The sequence below is a fragment of the Hevea brasiliensis genome, chromosome 10 (genome assembly GCF_030052815.1).
Source record: "Hevea brasiliensis isolate MT/VB/25A 57/8 chromosome 10, ASM3005281v1, whole genome shotgun sequence".
In the NCBI taxonomy this organism is placed as follows: Eukaryota; Viridiplantae; Streptophyta; class Magnoliopsida; order Malpighiales; family Euphorbiaceae; genus Hevea; species Hevea brasiliensis.
The window spans coordinates 85,240,424-85,262,141 of record NC_079502.1 but is presented as its reverse complement, the minus strand read 5'-3'; the positions used below and the strand labels follow the sequence as shown (position 1 = coordinate 85,262,141).

At 32.4% G+C, this 21,718-nt stretch overlaps 1 protein-coding gene across 1 annotated transcript; it reads left to right on the top strand.

Annotated features, from left to right (window-relative positions):
* Positions 1-1,768: 1,768 nt before the first annotated feature.
* On the top strand, positions 1,769-2,436 carry LOC110639802 (E3 ubiquitin-protein ligase RHA2B-like). Its single transcript, XM_021790888.2, has one exon. It carries the CDS (start codon positions 1,842-1,844, stop codon positions 2,331-2,333), a length of 492 nt encoding a protein of 163 aa, XP_021646580.2. The 5' UTR covers positions 1,769-1,841; the 3' UTR covers positions 2,334-2,436.
* Positions 2,437-21,718: the final 19,282 nt, after the last annotated feature.

Sequence of the window (21,718 nt, the reverse complement as noted above, 5' to 3'; positions counted from 1 at the left end):
CATTTAAAAAAATAAATTATGAATATGTATAACAAATACAAATTTAACATGCACTAAAAAGAATAGTAATAAAAAAGGAATAATTTATGAAAAAAAAAAGTAGAGGTCAAATGTTTTCAACATATTTTATTTTTAAAAAAAATCATTTATTAAAAATTAAATAAAAATTTTAATTTATATATAAAAAAAATCCAAAATTGTCTTTCCAAAAATTTTTGAATTTAGTAAAATGATTTTTTTTCCACAATAAAAAGGCCTAGAAATTTAGAGGTACTAATAAAAAAATTATTCTTATTCTTTTTCCAATTTTCAATATTAATAAATTAATAAATCAATTCAAACATGTAACTTTTGAAAAATAAAATTACACATAATTCCCAATATAAGAATTTCAAATATCATGTAGTATAAAATGCATCTTACTAAATTTCTTGGAGATGCCCTACAATGAAATTTTACATATAAATTGCTTAATTAAACATTTGACTTCATTTGATCTCTTCTCCTTCAAAGGAGGTTTTGGATTTGTTTGGATGGGATTTGCAAGGCATCTCTTGATCTAAGATCGTTTCTTTTTTTCAGGTGAGTTCGTTCTTTTTCTAGTTTCTATTTTTTTAATTAAAAAAAAAAAAAAACAGTTTCGAGTGCTTACTATCCAACTGTACATTTATTTTTTATTAAAATTATAAATATTGTTGTTATTTTAAAAGAGCATGAAAATATGAAGAGTTTAAAGATTTTATTGTTGCTGTAAAAGAAAAATGGCTGAATTATTTTGATTTCTCTACTCTAAGGATATATGTAAGAATTTTAAGTATTAAATAATTAAGGTCAAGTTCAATTAACATTTTAATTTTTTTAATAATCCCATTTAAAGTTTCTATATGTAAAAAAAAAAATCTTATTTTTTAATTTACAAATACATTTTTTTAGTTATCTTTATAATTAAAAAACTATATATACAAAAATTCATATAATTAATAATATATTCTTCAAATATTTTATTCTACATTTGTATTTAAATAAAAATAATGAGTTTTAATTAAAGATATATAATTTATCTTTTCTTAATTTAAAAAAAAAATTAATTTCAATCGATTTGAAATCAAACCAAGTAAAAATCAGACTGAGTCAAAAATAAAATATTACCAAATTAGAATTGAACCTTGAACCGGCACTCAATTTGGCCTAAATCAAATATTCAAATTGGAAACGTAAAGAACAATGCCAAGTAATCCTGTTAGGGGTCAACCACACCACAGGAATCGTGCCATAGCTACCCCTCACTATGTTTGAAAATTTAAAGAAAATACAGGGACAAAGATAATTTTTTTTTTTTTACTTTTATTTGAATAATATAAAAATAAAAATAAAAATAAAAATAAAATTATTTTTCTTTATTTAAAAAAAAGAAAATAAAAAATTATTATAAATTTATAATTTTATTTTATATATTTAAAAAATTAAATAAAAAAATAATTTTATAATTTTCTTATGAAGAGTAATTTTTCTTTTATTTTTTTTAAATTAAAAAATATTTATTTTTTAATTTTTTCTCTCTTTAAAAAAAAATAAATAAAGTGACCTATTCCTCCTTAATTTACCAAATTATTTTCTCCCCTCATTTGCCACACTGAGGAGGGGGTTATCACATTCCACATGTCTCTACCCGAATAGAGTCACACGGAAATTGGATAAGCCCATAGGTGAAGGAAACATAAATGATCAGATGAATTGAGCCGAGCTGCCACTCAGTACTGCTATATAAGATTTTTTCAAGGAGAAAATAATAATAATAATAATTCCCTTGCCCATGCTAGTTTCTTCCTTCCTCAGCAGCCATGGCAAATCTCTCAGAAATCCTCTCTCGTCTCTACACCGTAGCCATAGTCTCCTTCTGCCTCCTCGCCCTCGAAGCCGTAATTCTTTTCCGGTCGATCGCCGGAAGCATCACGAATTCGGATAAGCGAAGCGTAATAAGCACCGTTCAATATCTCCAGTTAATTGAAGAGAAAAATCCAGCAATTCTTTACACAGAAAAGCTGAGGCAGCAATCGGTAATAGAATGCGCTGTTTGTTTATCGGAATTTTTGGAAGGAGAAAGTGTTAGGAAATTGAAATGTAAACACACATTTCACAAAGATTGCCTTGACAAATGGCTTCAGCAATATTTGGCTACTTGCCCTCTTTGCAGAACAAAGGTCTTGCCTGATGAGATTGTTGCTGATTTCCATAGCCTTCAAGATCAGATCGATCACTATGATGGGAGTGATGATGAGATCATTTTCTTGCTTTCTGCTTTACATGGTAATGGTTTACAGAGAATTTTTTAGTTTATTATTGCTTTTTAACAAAAAAATTAATATATATATATATATATTTTTTTTTTTCCTTTTTCTTCTTCCTGTATAAATATTAACAGCCATATATACTAGTATCTTTATTTCATCATAATGATGCTGAAAAAGGAAATTTTGGGTACTATCCGTGGAAATTAATTATTTACTAATGATTTTATCCTCCATTAATCAAGGAAATAGCATTCTCGAATATCAGATTTTTTTTCTAATTAAGGAAATAAATGCAGTAAATTCTGAATTTGTGCACTAGGAGAGAGAGGATAAATCTTTAGATGATGATTATTATTATTATTATTATTAAATGGGTGTTTCTGTGCTTGCTTTCCATCTTGGAAAGTCATAGTGCAGTTATCCATTTGTACAAACAGAGCTTATCCATAATGAATACGAATGGGTGTCAGAATAAGGAATATAAATGAAGTTGTTTTTATTTTTGTCTCATGGCGTTTCAATCTTAGAATCGGGATTATATCTTTTTTTTTTTTTGGGGATACAGGGATTATAATGGATAGGAAGCTAATTAAGGACCCACAAATTTTTACATATTTATAAAAATTTACATGATAAGATTATATCTACCTTTGTTGAAATATTATAATTTCTTTGAAGATTTTTGCTATTTTGTTGTTGTTTTTATAAGAAATTTATTTATTATCTGGTCCACAATTAAATTCTTTAAAAAAATTAAATAAATAAATATAATTATATTAAAATGAATCATATTATGTGGATTAAAAGAATAAAAATTTTGATATATATTAAATTGGGATGAATTTTAATAATTATTCTTAAATTTCAGGGATTATAATAAAATTATTTCTAAACTTAATATGATAACATAAAATTTCTTAAATTTTAAAATTTTGTGTAATAAAATATTTTTTATTTTTAATAATTAATTTATAAATAGCGCGCTAACATAGATAATTTAAAGTGGTAATAACTTAAATGATTATTATTTTTTTTAAGACATAATATTTTTAATTAGTTATTATATATTTAGTGTTTTATTATTTTATATAATTGAAATTTTTTTTATGGATAATTTGTAAAGAAAATCATAACTGATTTTGCAATTATCACTTAGAGGATATAATTATTTACGTCACTATTATTCTAAACTATATACTTACTATTGAGGAGTAGAATGATTTTATGGAGTAAAATTTTAAAATTTAAGAGATTTTATATTATATTTTTAAGTTTAGAGATATTATATTATAATTCCTAAAATTTAAATATGGCTCTTAAAATTTCTTAAAATTTATCTTATTAAATTGATATTAAATTAAATGGATAAAATATATAATTAATTTATAATATTTAATTGAAATTAATAAATTCAAATAATGTCTTTAAAAAAGCTTTTCAAATATTTTTACTCGTTGTATCTTTGCTTTCAATTTCTTTAAACTCTTTTGTTTTTGTCTTGTCGGTTGTTTATCTTCTCACTTCATTTTTATTATTTTTTAGCTTATTGGCATATTTTAATAATAACTTCTTAGACACTCTTTTCATTTGAAATTTTTATTTTCCATATTAGTTCACATACGACCGTTTTATGGGATCAAAAATTAGTCAATAATATATAGTGGAAAAGAATTTAGTGGATTATTTGACCCACTACCTTCCGAGTGCATTGTAAACATATTCTAATAAAAAATTATACAAATCTCATGAAATTATATGAAGGTTCATTATTATTCGTAAATTTAAAATAAATATCAATGATATGAGGTCAAATTCAATTATTTATTTTTAAAATTTATATTTCTCAAATAAAATCCAACAAACATTTGTCGAAATTAATGGAGTGGAGGATAAATATGAATACAAAGTTTTCTTTTAAAAAAGGTAGGGTCGTTTTAACAATTCTAATTGCAATTTCCACAATTCAACAAATTTTTTAAATTTTATCAATTTGAACTTTGTTTAAAATCTTATTTCGATTCTACCCATCCAATTAAAATTAAAGAAGAAATAATAAATATTTAATTTTTTTTTCTTCATACTCCATCTTCGCTTTTATTTATTATTATTATTATTATTATTATTATTATTATTATTATTATTATTATTATTATTATTATTATTATTTTATTTTATTTTTTTAAATTTTGCTTTCAACCCTCACCTTAAGCCTGGACCAGCACAAGTCTTGTATTGAAGGCAAGTTTAGGTAATACGTACTGTTTCATTACTGAAAATTCTCTTCAACCCCCCCCTGTCTCTCTCTCTCTCTTCTTTCTCTCACTGCTCACAACTACCTTTCTCTACCATTAACTACTCCCTTTTTCTCCTTTTCTCTCTCTCTCTCTCTCTCTCTCTCTCTACTATTAAGCACTTAGATGATGACACTACTATATGATTAATTGATTTATATGTTTGTCAATTATTAAAAATTTATTACACGCAAGATTTTTTTAAGAGGAAATTATAATTTCTTATTTTAGTATTAAAGATAGCTTACAGAATGAAAATAAATGAATTTTAATTATAAAATTACAGAAAACATGAAATATATAAAATTTAATTGAATGTTGTTTTTTAAATTATATCATACTAAATAGTAGAATTTATTTTCAAATAATATGAATTCTAAATTTGTAGCTAATCTATATTAAATACTATGTTAATAAATGTATAATATATTTTTTAAAAAATTTCATGATACTAATCCAATAATAAGATAGTGATGAGAGCATCAAAGCAGTTATAGTGGTAGTGATGAGAGCATCAAAGCAGTTATAGTGGTGGTGGGATCATTTCAGTTTGTTGATTCTCATAAAAATAATTTTTTATAAAAAATATATATAGTTTTTTATTTTTAAAAATCAATTTTTAATAAGTAAATAAACAATATTTCTAAAAAGTAAAGTTATTTTTAATTACCAAACTAAACATTACCTTGATGAGTAAAAAGCTTGTCCAGCACTGAGTGTGGACGTGAAGCTGTGAGATATCTACCAAAGTACAGTAGAATCATCAAAATATGAATGAAAAATTTAGAGAGTGCATATATCTCTTAGGAATACTTAATTAAAGTTAAAATGATCTTTGGGTATAATAAATTCACACACACACACACACACACACATATATATATATATATATATATAATGCAATTCACATATTTTTATTTAAGTTTAAATAGATTTAATTTTTTTTATAAAAATATTAAAATATTATTTTAATTTTAATAATAAATATTAATTTTATAAAAAATTAAATTAAATTATTTTAAAATAAAAAATTAATCATAATAAAAAAATCCAATAAAGATATGTTCAATTCGTTGCAAAAACTAAAAAATTGAATAAACTAAAATTTATAGTAAATCAAGCTAAATTTTACTAAATTAGGGAGAAAATCAAATCAAATTGAATCAAATCAAATTGAATTAACTAGTTTGATTTCGTATGATTCAATTTATCGGTCTGGGCTTGATCTTGGGGTTTTTTTTCTTCCTTATTTTTGTTCATTTCAAATCTAATTCTAGTTATATTTTCTATGTTTAATTTTAGACCTATTTTTTTTTTAATTCTAATTAATTAAAAGTTGTTAGAGTGCAAGTTCAATTGGAATTAGGAAGTATAATTAATTTAGAAAATTTAGTAGAATTTAAATTATTAAATTTAATAATTAGAGCCCTAAAAGGATTAGGTTTTAGTGGCATATATATATAAATAGTTGGTTGGCCATTATATGGAATGTATTGTAGAGAGCCCATAAAGTGAAGAGCTGTGTTGAATTCCGTGAGTTTTATTTGAGTGATTTTGAGGGTGAGAAAAATAATTAGTGGCTGTAATTATTTTTCCTTGATAGTGAATTTATTTGGTGGAGTAGGTTTACGCCGAACCACGTTAAATTTTGTGTTTTTTATTTTATGTGGGTGTAATTTTCATAACAAGTGATATCAGAGCTGTGGTTCGAGATGTCAAAGATGGTGAGCACAAAATTTGAGGTGAAGCCATTGGATGGGAAAAATAATTTCAGTTTATGGTAAAGCACCATGAAAGATGTCCTTGTACAACAATGATTAATTAAAGCATTGAATGTGAAGAAACTAGCAACCATTAAAGATGATGATTGAGAGGAGCTTCAACAAAGAGCTGTGAGTACGATTAGATTGACGTTAGCCCAAGATGTAAGTACAATGTCTTGGAGGAGACCTCGCCTATTGTCTTGTGGAAGAAATTGGAGAGCCTGTACATGTCAAAATCACTCACAAATTATTTGTACTTGAAGAAGGAGTTGCACCAACTCAGAATGGATGAAGGTACTAATGTAAGAGATCATCTTAATATTTTTAATAAATTAATTACCCAATTGGCTAGTGTTGGTGTGAAGGTTGATGAAGAAAATAAAGCCCTCTTGCTTTTAACCTCTCTCCCACACTCTTATAAAAGCTTGGTAACAGCTCTAACAGTTGGGAAGGAGACTTTGAAGGTGGAGGAGGTTACCATAGTTATCTTGGATGATGAGAAGTTCAAGAAGAAAAGTAGTAGCAATGAAGGTGGAGCTTTTGTTGCTGATTCTAATCGTGGTAGAAGCAATTCACGTGGAAATAATTGGAGAAGGAATAGTAGATTGAGTTCGAGACCATAAGTAGACCATGAAGATAGAGAATGCTACTACAGTCATGAGAAGGGCCATATTCAATACCATTGTATGAAGATGAAGGAAGATCTTGTAGAGTTTAAACAATTCAAAAGGAGTCGCAGAAAAGAAAGAAAAGAACTGTTGCAATTACAATAGACGATGGTATTGATAGTGAATGTTTGAATGTGGATGATGATAAAGAAAAGGCAAAAGATCCATTATAAGATGAGTGGTTAATGGATTTTGCTTGCCCATTCCATATTTGCTCAAAGAAGGAGTGGTTTGATGTGATTGAAGAAAAGAAAGAAGAAAAAGTGAAGCTAGTCAATGGGAACAAGATGGAAGTTGAAGGTATTGGAAGAGTGAAGGTCAAGCTGCATGGTGATCAAGTAAAAGTATTCGATGAAGTAAGATATGTTCCTAAATTTGAAAGGAACTTAATTTCCTTGGGTAAATTGGATTCTTTGGGTTATGGGTGTTCGATTAATGGTGGAGTCATGAGAGTTAGCCGAGGTGCTCTTGTGATCATGAAGGGTGAGAGATTGGTACAAAAAATCTCTACAAATTGGAAGGAAGCACATTGATTGGAAGAATGTAAGTAGAAGCAAGAGGCAACATCAACAATCAAGAGTGCAAGAAAGTACCTAAGAGAAAATTAACTTTTGCAGAAATTGTGAAGACTAATTCCATTTGACTTGGAGGTGGAGATTGTTAGAGTTCAAGTCCAATTGGAATTAGGAATTATAATTAATTTAGGAAGTATATGTTAGTAGTATGCCCTAGAGTATATCATTTAGTATGCATCTTGTACATGTTTTTATTAATAAAATGCATTTTCACTTTTCCGTTTACATAAGATATTTATGTGTAATAGAAAAGGTCCATTGATATTTTGTTAGAAATTCTATTCTTAAGTTGTTAAGAATATGAGTGACAGTATTTTCTAGTACAAAGTATCATAAATAGGTTCACAATTGAGGATACTTCATAATAAGGACATGACTTATCCAGAAAGATTGTATTCATGTCTGTTCTCAAGTTATTTATATGAGATATAAATAAGATGGAATAGTGAGTCTCATGCCATATAACAAACATGATAGGCACTTATAAATGATAAGTAGGTCGAACCAGTGACACTTATGACAAGCACATAGAGTTTACTCTTGTCAATGTTTTGTCATAAATCATATCAGTGCATATAATCTTTAGATCTGAGATAGCATAGTTATCTTGATATAGGTAGTTTGAGTTTGATACTGCTTTCATACTTATACTTTGTATGGGTATATGGGCATGTGTTGGCTCCTAATAGTTATATATGGAGGTAGGTGTTGATCAAGATGGAATCTGTTTCTCTAAGTAAATAGAGATAAAATCCTATGTTCATTTAATTGATCTTGATGTTTCAAGTTACTGGCCAGGACAGATAGATTTATTCAGAAAAGAGTTTCTGATGAGAAAATCTTTTAATCAAGAACTGGAATTAAAAGAGAACATAATATTCATAGCAAATGGAGTTTGACATAAACCATGACTCCAAAGACTTGGGATTTTGTAACAGAGAGATTCCAGTGCATGGTAACATATGATTATAGGTTCATTTAAAGTAAACCTTATTACTAATTGGGTGGCTATGGCATGCTATGCTAGGTGTTAACCATGGTATATGAGGTGCATAAAATGATTTAGAGAAATCATTTATGGTAAAAAAGAGTTCTGATGGTATTAAGAGTTGATATCATATCTCATTGCCAATTAGTGATGAGCTTAGTAAGTCACACACATACACAAGTTATCACCTAATTAAATATGATTTAATTAATTAATTAAAGAGTTTAATCGATTAACTAAATAAGTTTGGTTTGCAATTAGATTGTAAAGTCCCTAGCATGACTTGAAACCAAATCTAGATTATTGGATGTATAGTATCAGTTAAATTTATATTTAAAGTGTTTAAATATGAATTTAACTAATGAGAAATTAATTAATAGAGATTAATTAATTAATTTATATTTGATATAAATTAATTAGATGAAGAGAAATAATTATTTTGGGTTGAGAACTCAAAATTAAGACACAGGGGCATTTTGATCATTTCACAATGTGACACATGACACCATGAGATGGTGACACTTGGGATTACACATAAGCTTGCCAAATGTTTTTTTAATCATGTAAGATGATTAAAATTAAGATTAAATATAGGTTTGACACTTGGCACAATGTGATTGGGTCACTTAAACCTAGAGCTAATCAAAGGGTGACATGTGGCAAGGGTTTAATGTGTTGACCTAGCTATATAAGTGTTGTTATGAATTAAAAATAAGACAACCAGTAGTCACTCCTCCTTAGTCATGCCATTTTGAAGCTCTCCATCTCTTCTTCTTCATCTCTCATAAATTCAAAGAGATTAGCCATCAATCTCCTGAATTAAAAATGCTAGAAATTGTTTCTAGTGTCTTATTTACATCTTTAATCTCTTAAAAGGCAAAACTTGATTTTCTAATTAATAGAAAAAGCTTTAGAAGCTGTTCAAGGGCTGCCATAGGTGTTCTTGATGTGGACAAGCTAGAGGGACAATATCTGGTGTCCTGAAGACGCATCTCAAAGGCGCAAATACACTGTAGTGCATCAAGAGGTTAGTGTGTTTGTTCTTGATTTAATCTAGGATTCTAAAATTAATCTGATTAATTTTAAAATCTTAAATGGCAAATACAGATCCAAAATATATTAAAAGAGTTTTAATATGTTGTTTATCATTGAAATCAAATAGATAAAAATAAATCTTGCATGATGCATGTGACTCTAGGTGAAAATTTTTAAATTCAATGGTATAAACTTGTATTTTTTATGCTTTCGCTGCTTCAATTGGTATCAGAGCCACTATATTTGCCATTTAGATTGTTGATTATATGATTTAATTGTGTGTTTTGATCATGAGATGATTTATCCATTGCTGGTTGCAATGGAGGTGTGGCAGCATGCTTGAAAAACACCATCAATGGTGCGCATGGTTTGGCTTTCATGGGTGGTTCAAGGTTTGGCTTTTAATTCTGCAATTGTTGTATGATCTAAGGCCTGTTCTTTGACTAATTAAAGTGTTTAATTAGTAGTTTTAATCATACAATTAAATTATGATTCAAATCAGAATTTTAAAAATGATTTGAATGTGATTCAAATCTGAATTTTAAAAATTGTTTGAATGTGATTCAAATATGAATTTTTAAAGTTGTTTGAATCATATTCAAATCTGAATTTTTAAAGTTGATTGACTAATATTCAGATCTGATTTTTTAAAAAATGTTTGAATGTGATTCAAATCTGATTTTTTAAGAAATGTTTGAATGTGATTCAAATCTGAATTTTTAAGGTTGTTTGAATGTGATTCAAATCTGAATTTTTAAATTTATTTGAATGAGATTCAAATATGAATTTTTAAATTTATTTGAATCATATTCAAATCTGAATTTTTAAGTTGAATATGAGATATTCAATTTAATTTGAGTATGTATGTTTTATTTAATTGTTAAATAGTGATATGCATGATGGATGATCATGGACTATAAAAGACTAATGTGATTGGATTTATTTCTTTTATGTTTCTTTGGGATTGTAAATTAATTTATTTATTTTAATTTATTTTGGGCATGTATTATTAAGTTTGTAATAATTTTTAGGTTGTAATTTCATTTATTCAAGTTCTTGTAAATTCGCCTTGGTATGCCAAGGATTACTATGTAATTGGATTGCAAGAAGTTCAAGGAGGTCAAGAGCATTGGTGGGACCAGTGGGAGGAATTCAAGATCAAGTGTTGATTATGTACTCCTTCAGCAACTCTTGTAAAATGAATGAATGAAATGCACCTAGGAATGCCCTGATTCAATTCTTGGTGGCTCAGAATTGAATCCCTTAGAAAGTCCATGATCATATCATATTTACTATTTATCCATGAATGCATGAGATGTATGGGAATGTATGGAATTATATGATATATGCATGCTAAATGGATAATATGCAAAGTGAGACCTTAATAGTAATTAGGATGACAATAAAATCTTCCAAACAAATGATTAAGTTGGAAATGTTATAATTAAAGTAATTATAACATGGGCCCTCTATTGGGGCAATTATTTTAAGAAATTTTAAATAGTTGCATAAGATGCACTTAATTTAAGAGATTTTCTTAAGAATAATTGTTAAGCATGAGATGTTGTAAATATGTAAATTGTTTGGTGGCCAATATTGGATGTACCTGAGGACATTAAAATTATTTGCATAATTACTGGCTCAATGGGATAAACTTAACTAATGCAAGATAAGTCAATAATGGATGTACCTGAGATTTTGAACATTAGGGGCCAGGTAAAGGATTAAACCTCACATGAGATGTGATGGGCAAGGAGTTGCTCACTTATAGTTTATTGTAATTTCAATAACGGATGTACTTGAGGATGATCAATAGAATTATAAGAATTCAATCACCTACTAGAAATCCATCCAACTAGGATTTCCGTTTTCTACTTTGGAAGTGTAGGATTCGCTAAGTTAGTGGGAGGACCAATTTGATTAAAAGACTATAATCATTTTGGTTAATTACATGATATATTTACTAATTAATCTAGTTATTTTCTGTCGTTAATTTTCTGATAATAATGAGCACAGAACAACCACCACCATCCAATATCCTTGCAAGCATACTTGATCGCAATAGGTTGACAGGACCTAATCTCTCTGATTGGCTAAGAAATTTGAAACTTGTCCTGAACCTTGAACACATAGGATATGTTCTAGATTCAAATGTTCCTGGTCCCTTACCTCCAGAGGCCACTCTAGAGGAATATGAAACTTTGGACAAGTGGAAGGAGCATGATATGAGAGCTAAGTGTTACATGCTTGCTTCCATGAGTAATGAGTTACAGAAGCAGCATGAGAACATGCAGAGTGCGAGTGAGATCCTCCTTCACCTACAAGAGTTGTATGGTGAGCACAGAAGGAATGCTAGGTATGAGATATCTAGATAGCTATTCCGCATGAGGATGTATGAGGGACAGAATGTTGGGGATCATGTCCACAAGGTGATTCGGCTGATTGAGCAGTTGGAACATCTTGACTTCAACATGGATTTCCAACTACAGACGGATTTGATCCTTCAGTCCCTTCCTGAGTCTTTTGGGAATTTTGTGACAAATTTCCATATGGCTAAACAGGAATGCACCTTAGCTGGTTTACTCAACATACTGGTTATTGCCCAAAAGAATATGCCGGGCAATAAAGGAAAAGAGGTAGCTTTGATTGCATCTTCTTCTACTGGAAAGTCCAACAAGAAGAAGGGCAATAAGAAAAAGAAACCTCAGATTCCTGGTCCTTCTAAGAAAATAGCTAAACAGAAAGGGAAAACTAAAGCTGATGGAGGCAAAGGAAAGTGTTTCCACTGCCAGAAGGATGGGCACTGGAAAAGGAACTGCCCAGAGTATAGCAATCTAAATGAATGCAATGCTAGAGTGAAAATCAACTCAAGTTCAAAATATATTTGGCACTTAAGGATATGTCATGTTGCAGAAGATAGGATTGCAAAACTGGAGAAAATGGGGATTCTATCCTCATTGGGCTCTGAGCCTACTCCAACTTGTGAATCTTGCCTTCAGGGCAAAATGACTAGATCACCCTTTGTTGGACAAGGGCTAAGAGCTGAAAATATTTTGGAGCTAATACATAGTGATGTATGTGGTCCATTTAAAGAAATGGCTATAGGGGGCTTTCATTATTTTATTACCTTTACTGATGATAAATCAAGGTTTGGGTATTTGTATTTTATGAAATACAAACATGAATCCTTTGAAAAGTTCAAAGAATTTAAATCTGAAGTAGAAAATCAAGCAGAAAGAGTATTAAAGCTCTTCGATCAAATCATGGAGGTGAATATTTGAGTACTGAATTTGATGAATACTTAAGAGAGTACGGCATTGTTTCCCAGCTGACTCCTCCAGGTACGCCACAACTGAATAGTGTATCTAAAAGGAGAAATCGTACCTTATTGGATATGGTACGTAGTATGATGAGCTATACTGATATGCTAATCTCCTTTTGGGGATTTGCATTAGAATCAGCTTTGTATATTCTGAATAGGATTCCATCAAAATCAGTTTCTTCCACACCTTATGAGATATGGCATGGAAAAAAACCAAGTCTTAAGCATGTTAAGATTTGGAGTTGTCCAGCTTATATCAAAAAGCTGAACACTGATAAATTGGAGACTAGATCAGAAAATGGTCGATTTGTTGGATATCCAAAAGATAGTTTTGGATATTATTTTTATTTGCCTACTTCACAAAAGGTTGTGATAAGTAGAGATGCCACATTTCTTGAACAACAGTTTGTTCAAGAAGGAGGCAAAGGAAGACAAATAGAGTTAGAATTGGAGAATTCTGACCAACCAACAGATCAAATGGATATAGATCCATCTAGTCAACCTACACCCATTGATGAAACATCTACAGCTGTTCCTCGTAAAACAACCAGGGTATCTCATCTACCAATGAGATATGGTTTCCTTCATGAAGAAGAACAAGAGTTGTCTACTCATGAAGAATTAGATCATGGAGATGATCCACTTACCTATGAAGAAGCTATATCAAATATAGACTCTTCAAAATGGATTGATGCTATGAAATCCGAGATTGATTCCGTGTATAAGAATCAAGTTTGGGATCTTGTTGACCCACCTTAAGGTATTGTACCTATAGGGAACAAATGGATTTTCAAGAAGAAAATTGGTTTTGATGGAAAGGTAGAGACCTATAAGGCAAGGCTAGTAGCGAAAGGGTTTCGCCAAAGGCAAGGAATCGACTATGAGGAGACTTTCTCGCCTGTTGCCATGCTTAAATCAATTAGGATTCTATTAGCAATAGCTGCATACTATGATTATGAGATTTGATAGATGGATGTCAAAACAACTTTTCTCAATGGATACATTGAAGAAAACATTTTCATGAAATAACCTAGGGGTTTTGAATCCCAAGATGGTTCTAAGGTATGCAAGCTAAAGCGATCCATTTATGGGTTGAAGCAAGCTTCGAGGAGTTAGAACATCCATTTTGATGAAGCCATTAAATCCTTTGGTTTTATAAAAAATGAGGATGTCACACCTTACCCCTCTGTAAGGCATAACATGATCCCGTAGAATACCTAATGAACTACCGAACTTCACCTACCGATAACTCATTAAGTACCCTACAAGGGATTTTAAAACAATTTTCTTATCTTTGACAAGTGGTGAGCATTTCAAATAAGTATTTAAAACATTTAGTTGAAATTAAAACTAATTAATATTTTTGGCCATTTTAGTTTTCCGCAAATTTTATAAAAATTTTAACAGAGTTTCCTCTGTATTTTGAGAAAACCGTTCTTCGAATACCTGTAAAAAGCACTTCTAAAAGTTTTTCTCAACCACTACTTCAATTTCAAACTCAATTTCAATCAATTTCTCAAATTCACAAGTTCAATAATTTCTTCAAAATACTGTCCATCAATATCATTTATTCATATTCCATTCAAGATAAACAATTTATATATTCATCATACTAAAATTTACATTCAGGAAGTCCAAACTAAAATTTATTACAACTTTTATACAAACTTTGTACAAGCTGCTCAAGACCCATGTACATGTCCATACATTTATGTGCAATATATACATCAAAAGAAATATTTACGATTAGGGTATAAATTATACCCAAGACTTCAAGCCGATGACTTCACACACCTCAGCCTCATCACGCTTCCTCTAATCTCTCAGATCTGCGATAAAGAATAAAGCTATCGCTGAGTACTAAGACTCAGTGGTGCACAATATACTAAAATAATCTTTATGCAAAACTTAAAGCACATTCATTCAAAAATTTGACTAAACATGAAAATTAAATACAATCATGCATTGTAAGATTTTACATGTAAACCAAGTTTATTTCAAAGTATCAAAACACATTTCATAAAACCCACGCTAGATCACGCCATTCGAAACAAATAGAATCTCAATAGCCAGAGGCTAAAGAGAAATCACATGAATCTCAATAGCCAGAGGCTAAAGAGACATCATATCACAAGGCTAGCTAGCTCAAATATATGGATATCCATTCACATCCTCTTCTACTGGCACACCTCAACACTTCTCCAGAGAAGGAATCAAAATTCGAAATTAATTACCCCCACTAGTCGTGCTAGTGAGGTGTTCAAATATATGGTCATGATACTGTGGTTTTAAAACTTATCTTAACAATTTGCTAAACATTGTCATTTCAAATATACACAATAAATTTCACAATTTGAATCAAAACATCATAAGTAAGGTCACAATACTTTCAGCAATTCAAAGCTACAATAAAATTCATATTTCTTTCATTTAATCAATGAATTTTTTTAAAGCATAGTAATATTGTGCACAAACCTCAAACGAGTCGTCCTTTAGCCTCGACTCGGTTCTTCGGGTTCCTTCCCGATATTCTTTTCAACTGAAACACACAATTTTACAATGTTTCAGTACTAAAACTTAAAATAAATCCAAAATAAACTTAACTTCACATTTACCTAGCTCTAACGTGTTAAATTCGACGTTCTCAAAATTTTGTGTTTCGGGTTACTATTCACTGCACTATTCAAGTCAAATTATTGACTTTCTAAGGCTTAATAGGTATGGGAACTCAAACTTCACCCACATACCACATTTTGGTCACCAAACTTGTTGGTTTTGGTCATTTGTTTAAAGCTTAGGTCATTTTGGCAAAATTGTCAATTTTCGGTTTTGGTTCTCCGAAGTTGTACTGTTCCATTGGTCGATCTACTGTTGGAATTTGACAAAACTTCCTTCATAGAAAATGTTCCTTATTGTCTTAAGTGTATTCTCATTTTTGGATCACCTCAATCGGAGTTTTGTAGCTCAAGTTATGGCCAAAATAAGTTTACTGTTCACGTGCACTGTTCATACTGCAATTTAGGTGCTGGCAGATTTTTGGTCCAACTTTGGTTAATAATTTGATCAAGTTAAGTTCATAATTTAGTCTCACTTTCTTCATATGAAATGTTGCACTATGTCTTAGGTTTCCATCGGTTCAAGAATCGCCTAAATCCGAGTTTTCTAGAGAGAGTTATAGCCATCCAAACATTGCTGCTCAATGAAAATTCTGCAGAATCTCAGTACAGTAATTTAATTTTGCTCAATGATTTTGAAAGGGTTAATGGCCTAATTTGGGTTGGTGTTCTTCATGAAAGTTTTAGATCTATATCATATCTAATTGCTGGTAAAATTTCAGGTCAATTTGACCTACCTAGCTCGAGTTATGACCAAATGAACAGTTACTGTTCATTTGGTCAGTTTAGTGCAGTGGCAGCCTGCTATCAACTCACTTTGGTCAATTGTTTCACCAAGTTTTGGTCAGTTTTTTGCTATGGTTCCTTAATGAAAATTGTGCTCTTTTATGTCTATTTTCATCTCCAATTGGTGGCATATCAATTGGACTTGTAAAATTTGAGTTTTGGTACTTCAGTGGTTTGGTCATGCTGCCAGCAGCATGACCATTTACCTCCGAATTTAGTTTTCATTCCTATCATTCCCACACAAGTTATTTGGTCATAATTGAACATTATTTCATTTCACAATAGGTTAAACATGCCATTTATGCATTTCTCCAAATTTTGGTTCATAAACCCTAGCATTGAAACCCTAACTCACTCATTCAATCACAATTGGTGCATTTCCATCTTAACACCATACTAATGTAAGTTTATTAACATCTTTAATTCCCTTTAAACACATCAAACCATACCAATCATACTCCCATCAACCAAGCCAAAATTTCAGTTTAGTCCTTCTCCCATGATTTTATTTCATTTCAAGTTTATTTACAAGCTCTTGATGCCACACTAACACTAATTAAACAATAAAAATTGAAGTTTATAGTACTATACCTTGAGCAGAATTTTCTTCCTCCTTTTCTTCAAATTTTTTCTTTCTTTTCCTTGAATCTTCTTTCTTAGTTGCCCAAACAAGGTCTACTTATGGTAGAACAATTTTGTATGGTTGATTTTAGTTTTTCAAGCTCAAAAATGAGCTTTCATGGTGGTTTTGTGAGGGAGAGAAGAGAGTGACGTTTTTGAGAAGATGAAGATGACTTTTTGTTGTTAATTTTTTTCTTTTCTTAATTTATTTTAGTTGATGGAAGACCACAAAATCCCATTTAATAAATAACTTAATTAATTTCTTATTGACATCATTCATGATGTCATCATCTTTAACTTTTCTATCTTCTTCTTCTTTTTTTTTTTTTTTTCTATTAGTTTTTAATTTAAATCTCGATTCAGAAATTTTCTTTTCTCCGATTTTATTTGGATGATTAGGTCGAGTCACTCTGGGGTCAATTGACCAAATTGCCCTCGTCTGCTCATCCCGCTTGCAAATAATCCAATATTTCTTCCGGCTCCTCGACCTAATTATTTGACCGACTTAACGCTTCTTTTCGTGATTTTCTCTTTTCCATCGTGTCCATAAGGGTCCTAAGGACCGCAGGCTCACTTTTTACGGTTCGAAATTTGAGTTTAAAACGACTTCGCAGCTCGTTCAGGAGGTCACTCATCGCTGTGACTCTCGGCTCGTTTAACCTCTTATGTTCTGTTTTTCTTATTTGTAGTTAACTAATTAAATATTACTAATTATTTGTGTTTATGGCTTCTCATGTTGTCTTAAGTGTGGCTCTAATCTCTTTATTTGTTCGGACCGACACCGGTCACCGGAACAGTGAAATATATCAGGCTATACCAATAGGGGTGTTACAATTCTCCCCACCTTAAATAAATTTCGTCTCGAAATTTTACCTGGTATCAATCTCTGAATAGCTGGGTGTTGTCTCCTTATGTCCTCCTCTCGTTCCCAAGTAGCTTCTTGGCCGAATGATGGTTCCACAAAGACTTTTACCAACGGTATCTGCTTATTCCGCAGCTGCTTCACCTCATGAGCCAGAATCTTTATGGGTTCTTCTTCATATGTGAGGTCTGGATTCACTTCTATTTCCTCTACTGGTAGTACATGAGATGGGTCTGATCGAGACCTCCTCAACATAGACACATGGAAGACATTATGTATCTTCTCCAACTCTGGAGGTAGTGCCACACGATATGCCAAAGGACACACTCTTTCCGTAACCTCATATGGCCCGATAAACGAGGACTCGCTTTCCCCTTTCTGCGAATCTCATAATCCTCTTCCAAGGAGAAACCTTAAGGAAAACTTTCTCACCCATCGCATACTCAATATCCCTTCTCTTCAAATCAATGTAGGACTTCGACGATCCGATGCGACTTTAAGTCGATCTTTGATCACCGGATTTTCTCCTCGGTTCTTGAACAATTTCGGTCCAATCATTTTTCTTTAACCAACGTCATCCCAACACAACGGTGTTCTACATTTTCTGCCATACAAAGCTTCATATGGAGGCATCCCAATGCTTGATTGATAGCTGTTGTTATAAGCAAACTCAATCAAAGGCAAGTGTGTATCCCAACTACCCTCAAACTCAATCACACAAGCCCGTAGCATGTCCTCCAAGATCTGAATTACCCTCTCAGACTGGCCATCTGTCTGTGGGTGGAATGCAGTACTGAAGTTCAATCTAGTTCCTAGGGCTCTCTGAAGACTACCCCAGAATCTAGAAGTGAACCTAGGATCTCTGTCTGATACGATAGATACTGGCACTCCATGCAATCTCACAATCTCATCGATGTATAACTTGGCCAATCTTTCTAAACTGTAGTCCATCCGGACTGGCAGAAAATGAGCAGATTTAGTCAATCTGTCAACAATGACCCATACTGCATCATGACTCTTCTCGTGTCCTCAAGTCCCATCACAAAATCCATCGTTATTCTCTCCCATTTCCACTGCATCGTAGTGGATGTAACAACCAATGGTACTTGATGCTCGCTTTACTTGTCGACAAGTTAGGCATTTGGATACAAATTCTGCCACATTCCTTTTCATACCCATCCACCAGTAATGCTCCTTTAGCCCTCTATACATTTTTGTGCCACCAGGGTGCATGGCAAAAGGAGACTCATGCGCTTCCTTCAAAATGATCTGCCTCAAGTTGACATCATTAGGAACACATATTCTGCCCTTGTGTAGCAATAGACCATCATCTCTGATTGAGAATTCGGTTTCTTGCCTGTCGGACTTCTCCCATCAACTTCGATACTTGATCATTCTCGAGCACCATTCTAATCGATCAATCAATCTCTTGTACATGCCATGCAACTGCTGCCTGCCCATCATCATTAATCTCTAAACTGGCATGTAATGATCTCAACTCATGTACCAAAGACAAAGGAGTAATTTGTAGATTTGCCATAGTCTTACGACTTAAGTCGTCAGCCACAACATTAGCTTTCCCTGCCGATAGTCTATCGCACAATCATAGTCTTTATCAACTCTAACCATCTCCTCTGCCTCAAATTCAACTCTTTTGGGTGCCCAAATACTTCAAGCTCTTATGATCTGTAGATGTAGCACTTCTCCCCATACAAATAATGTCTCCAGATCTTAAGAGCAAACACAATGGTCAGCAAGCTACAAATCATGTGTCGGATAATTCCTCTCATGCGGTTTTAGCAGGCGTGATGCATAGGCAATAACATTTCGATCTTGCATCAACACACAACCTAACCCGTTGTGAGAAGCATCAGAATCAGATATTCTTTACCCGTGTGGGTAAAGTTAGGACTGAGCTTCACCAAACATCTTTTCAAATCATCAAAACTCACTGGCATTTATCCGTCCACTAAAATTTTACATCTTTTCTAAGCAACTTGGTCAATGGAGATGCCAACATGGAGAATCCTTCACAAATCGACGGTAGTATCCAAATAAACCCTAAAAATCTGAATCTCTGTGACATTTCTGGTGGCCTCCAATTACAGGACTTCAATCTTACTTGGATCTACCTTAATGCCCTCTTCCGATACTACATGCCCAAGAAAGATATTTCTTTCACAAAATTCACACTTCGACAATTTGGCATATAGTCGTTTCTCCTCAAAGTCCTCAGATAATCCACGGATGTCTATCATGCTCTTCTGCATTCCTCGAATAGACCAATATATCATCTATGAATACCACAACAACCGGTCGAGGTATGGTCTCAAATAGTGTTCATCGATCCATAAAAGCAAAGCGGAGCATTAGTTAACCCGAATGGCATGACCAAGAACTCATAATGGCCATAGCGGGTTAGCGGGCAAGGCGCTTTAGAAATACTTTGCTCTTGTACTTTCACCGATAATAACTGATCTCGTGTCAATTTTGAGAAGAATACACCGCACTCTCAACCGATCAAACAAGTCATCAATGCGGGCAATGGATATCTATTCTTTATTGTCACCTTATTCAACCGCCGATAATCAATACACAAGCGAGAGTGCCATCTTTCTTCTTTACAAACAACACTGTGCTCCCCTAAGGTGACACACTAGGGCGGATAAAGCCCTTGTCAAGCAATTCTTGCAATCGCACTTTCAACTCTTTCACTGCAAAGTGCCATTCTATATGGCGTTATGGAGATTGGGTCCACACAGCATAACATTAATCTCAAATCGCACCTCTCTTTTCTCGGAGGTAATCCTGCATTCATCAGAAACACATCCGAAAGTCACATATCGTAGGGATGTCCTTAGTGCCGACTCCTACTTGGGTGTCTATCACATGTGCCAAGTATGCTTCACACCCTTTTAATCATCCTTCTAGCTAGTGCAGCTAAATGATGTTTGATGGCGAAATGCCTCTCCCCGTATTACCACATCACCGCATGGAGATCTAAAAGACTGCCTTTCATCACACCAATCATAGCATGATGCTCAAGCAACTAATCCATGCCCAAGATGATATCATACTCTAAAGGGCATTTCCTAATCAACCGACAGAAAACATGTCCTGATCACTAAAGGATACTCAGACTCTATAATCTGGGACCTCTTTGTCCTTAATGACTAGTTACTTTCAGCACTCTTCAAAACCCATTTGCACACATGGAACAGCCATGAACAAACTATGCTAGCACTAACATGAAATAGCTAACCCCATCAAATAATACAAATACATCTTGACCAGAGATAGAGAATATACTACCACTACATCAAGTCTCACCTCTTTCACGCTGCCTCATTACAGAGATTCTCGTTGAAGCACTTCCTTGTCCCGGGATCGATCAATTGTGCCTGACCGTCAAGTAAATGGCTCTCTACCGCTCTTCCTCCACAGACCACCAGAACCTCCAGAGTGTGGATCAACAGATCCTCTGGGCAGAGTAGGAGTCGACCATATCCCTGAAAGCACTAGTACAGTTTTTAGCTATGTGGCCTTACCTCCATGGGCTAAAGTGTGCTCCATGGTCTAATAACATTCTGGCTGAATCTTGCAGTTCACAGGCGTAAGTGCATCATGAACCCCGCTGGATCACGCTTACTTCCAGGTGGCCTTTGTCCCGAAAATTCGCTCTACTAAATCTTTCACCTCAATTTCTACCGGTCCACTAAACTTTTCTTTTCCAGGTAGCACCAGAACTCGTTTCAACCGGGATTTTTCCCCCGTCTTTCTTTCTCGATTTCTTGGTGAACCCTCTTCCTCACCGCTCTCTGATTCTATCCTCTAATTCCAAGGCTTGTGAGATCAATCACCAAAACTCCCATCACTTGTTGGCACCGGACTTCTTTCTCTT

Bases quoted from the DNA above. Each gene is read 5' to 3' on its own strand.
- LOC110639802 (XM_021790888.2), top strand. From the start codon at position 1,842: ATGGCAAATCTCTCAGAAATCCTCTCTCGTCTCTACACCGTAGCCATA.